The following is a 3,548-nucleotide window of genomic DNA, read 5'->3' as shown; positions in this document are numbered from 1 at the left end:
TATATATATATATATATATATATATATATATATATGACTGGTTTCTTTCCGTCTACTAAATCCACTCAGAAGGCTTTGGTTGGCCCAAGGCTACAGTAAAAGACATTTGCCCAAGGTGTTACACAGTGGGAACCATGTCACACACCTGGAACCATGTGGTTGGGAAAGCAATCTCCTTATTTCTTTATTGTCCACAAGGGGCTACACAGAGAGGGGACAAACAAGGACAGACAAATGGATTAAGTCGATTATATCGACCCAGTGTGTAACTGGTACTTATTTAATCAACCCCGAAAGGATGAAAGGCAAAGTCAACCTCGGCAGAATTTGAACTCAGAACGTAGCGGCAGACAAAATACTGGTAAACATTTCGCCCGATGTGCTGATGTTTCTGCCAGCTCACTGCCTGGCAATCTTCTTACCACACACCCACGCCTGCACTTATGTGCATACACACACACATACACACAGAATCAGGCATGGCTGTGTAGTGAAGAAGCTCACCTTGCAACCACATGGTTTCAGGTTCAGTCCCACTACACAGCCCATTGGGCAAGTGTTCTGTAGCAAAGTTTGAGGCTCCCCATGAATTTGGCAAGTGGAGCCTGTGTGGAAGCCTGTCAGTAATAAATAAATATATCTTAATGTTTGTTTGTTTGTTTGTTTCCCTTCTCCCACCACCACAACTTGACAACTGGTGTTGGTTATGTTTGTTTTCATCTCTGTAACTTCACAGTTCAGCGAAAGAAACTGATAGAATAAGTACCAAATTAAAAAAAAAAAAATCAGGTGTGGCTCTGTTGTAAGAAGTTTGCTTCCCAACCACATAGTTTTGGGTTCAGTCCTACTGCATGGCACCTTAGGCCAGTGTCTTCTATTATAGCCATGGGCCAACCAAATCCTTGTTGAGTGGAATTTGATAGATGGAAACTGAAAGACGTCTATTTTATATGTGTGTGTATATATATATACATATATGTGTGTGTGTGTGTATCTGTTTGTCCCCCATGACTGCTTGACAACTGATGTTGGTGTGTATTATGTCCCTGTAACTTAGCAGTTTGGCAAAATAAACCGAAGGAATAAGTACCAGGCTTTAAAAATATATGTAGTGGGGTCAATTCACATGGCTAAAATTCTTCAAGGTGGTGCCCCAGTATGACCTCAGTTTAATGGCTCTAACAAGTAAAAGTTACCTTCCGGAGTCAGTTTGTTTGACTAAACCCTTCAAAACAGTCCTCCAGCATGACTGCAGTAAAAGAAATATATATATATATGGGAGAATTTACGAAAAAAAAACAACAGATGAGGACAGGTGGTGTAAACAACAAAAGGATGTATTAGTATAACGCTCGGGAATACAGAAAGTCTTTAACGTTTCGAGCTATGCTCTTCAACAGAAAGAATACGGAGAAAACACGGAGAAAAAAAATTCAGCGAATATATATGTATATATATATATATATATATATATATATATATGTTCATGTATATGTAGAGATATATATATATATTTACAACAAACTCTGGTGCAACTGAAGGAGAACATCAATAGAGAAATCAGAGAAGTGGGGTCTGAAACTCTTGAGGGTGTTATGGTGCAAGCTTTGGAAAGAGCACGGGCGTGCAAAGGGGAAAATGGCTGCCATTTAAGCGATGTCATTTTTCATATGTGATGTAGTGGTGTTGCAAAATTTGACTTATGTCCTTTATGTTGTATCAAAATTTCATGCATGCATTTGTAAAGTTAAGGAATTATTAAAAATTGAAACCCATCAGTGACTTTTGAGACACCCTGTATATATATATATATATGTGTGTGTATGTTTTTATTTCTATATGTGTATTACTGCAGTGCTTGTACTAATCTGTTTCTCTATTATTTTCTTTTCCCACTTATATTACAGGTATAGTGGTAAGACACAGAAGCAACTAATGGAATATGTCCGGGAGAATTATGTGAAGAAACGACCTTTTGAAAGGTTCGTTGATGATACTTCTTTCTCTCCTTGTTTTCTTTCCCCTTATTTTCTCTCTCACCCTTTTTCTATCCCTCTCATTTTCTGAGACCTTCTCTCTTCATCTCTTTCGCTCTCTCTCTCTCTCTCTCTCTCTCTCTCTCTCTCACTCTCTCTTTCTCTCTCTCTTTCTCTCTCTGTCTTGCTCTCTCATTTGTTTTCCTTTTTTCTTCCGATGTATTTATCTCTCTCCTGAGATGTGTATTAATATTAACACACATTCGCATGCATTTATATGTTTGTGTACAGAGGAAAAGAGATGCTTGTTTGTACATATACTACATACGGCCAGATTTGACTGTGCGCCTGGCTCATCTACATTCTTATACACATGTGTCTGTGTATGCATTTGCGCATACACTATTCTGCGCATGCATATTCTCAACTAGGCAACTTATGGTGTGGTTTAGTTAGCAATGTATACACACAAATCTATTCTATCCAAATATACATTTATACGAATACATACTTGGAAAGAACTAAAACAAGCACAAACACAAGCTTACAGTAAATGTAAGTTTTGTAAGGAGTAGGTTGTGGTGGTGGGGGTGGGGGCACAGAGAGTGGTGGAAGTGGCAGGGGGTGGGGGTGGTTGCAGATGATGGAAGCTAAAATCAATTTTCTTTTGTTACTTTGTATTTCAAGGTTTATTTGGCAATAAATCTGTCTTTCAATCCAAGAATATTGTGCATGGTGCCTTGCAGTCTCGAATGAAAACATGCACACATGATGTGCATATGTCGTGCGTACACAATGTAATGCATCTGTCATGGCATGCACCACACAAACACAACGTACTTACATACATCATGCGTACTTCTCAAATAAAAGAGGTTTTCATATTTTTCATCCATCTCTCCTCCTCCACCACTGCGGACCCCATTTTAGATGATTTTTGGCTTTTGAGATTTTCTTTTCTATTTTTTCTTTTCTTTTATCTTCTAATCCTCCCTTGTCTGATTTTTCTTAAGATTTTTCCTTCCACCATAACCAGAGTTAATTTAACTCTGTTTTTAAACTCCAGCATTAGACGCTGCTAGCAATGAAGTCTCTTCTTGCTTTGATATCAAAACCAAATCCACAAAACCAAATCTGGCTCAAAAGCTCATGTTTTAAGTGGTGGAAGAGTGTTGGCGCCTCACTATTAAATATTAGATGGATATAACGACAACAACAACAACTAAAAAGGTTACAGAGCCAGCAAGGAATTGGCCTGCTAGAAATAGCAGCTAAATTTCTCTTGTGGCTTTCCATCTGTAAAAAAGGTGAGGTAGAGGGTCAGTAGATAATGTAGTCTTAGATAATGTAGTCTTTAAGGTGGCGAGCTGGCAGAAACATTAGCACGCCAGGCGAAATGCTTAGCGGTATTTTGTCTGCCGTTATGTTCTGAGTTCAAATTCTGCCGAGGTCGACTTTGCCTTTCATCCTTTCGGGGTCGATAAATTAAGTACCAGTTATGCACTGGGGTCGATGTAATCGACTTAATCCATTTGTCTGTCCTTGTTTGTCCCCTCTATGTTTAGCCTCTTG

At 38.7% G+C, this 3,548-nt stretch overlaps 1 protein-coding gene across 1 annotated transcript in view; it reads left to right on the top strand.

Moving 5' to 3' along the window:
* The window catches only part of LOC106867812 (FERM, ARHGEF and pleckstrin domain-containing protein 1), a 303,490-nt gene that overhangs the window by 233,372 nt on the left and 66,570 nt on the right, over window positions 1-3,548 (top strand). Inside the window, exon 11 of the mRNA XM_052976041.1 lies at window positions 1,908-1,982. Coding sequence (XP_052832001.1) covers window positions 1,908-1,982 — 75 coding nt within the window. The remainder of the gene's footprint in view (window positions 1-1,907; window positions 1,983-3,548) is intronic.

The sequence above is a fragment of the Octopus bimaculoides genome, chromosome 23 (genome assembly GCF_001194135.2).
Source record: "Octopus bimaculoides isolate UCB-OBI-ISO-001 chromosome 23, ASM119413v2, whole genome shotgun sequence".
In the NCBI taxonomy this organism is placed as follows: domain Eukaryota; kingdom Metazoa; phylum Mollusca; class Cephalopoda; order Octopoda; family Octopodidae; genus Octopus; species Octopus bimaculoides.
This window is presented reverse-complemented; position numbering and strand designations above follow the sequence as displayed.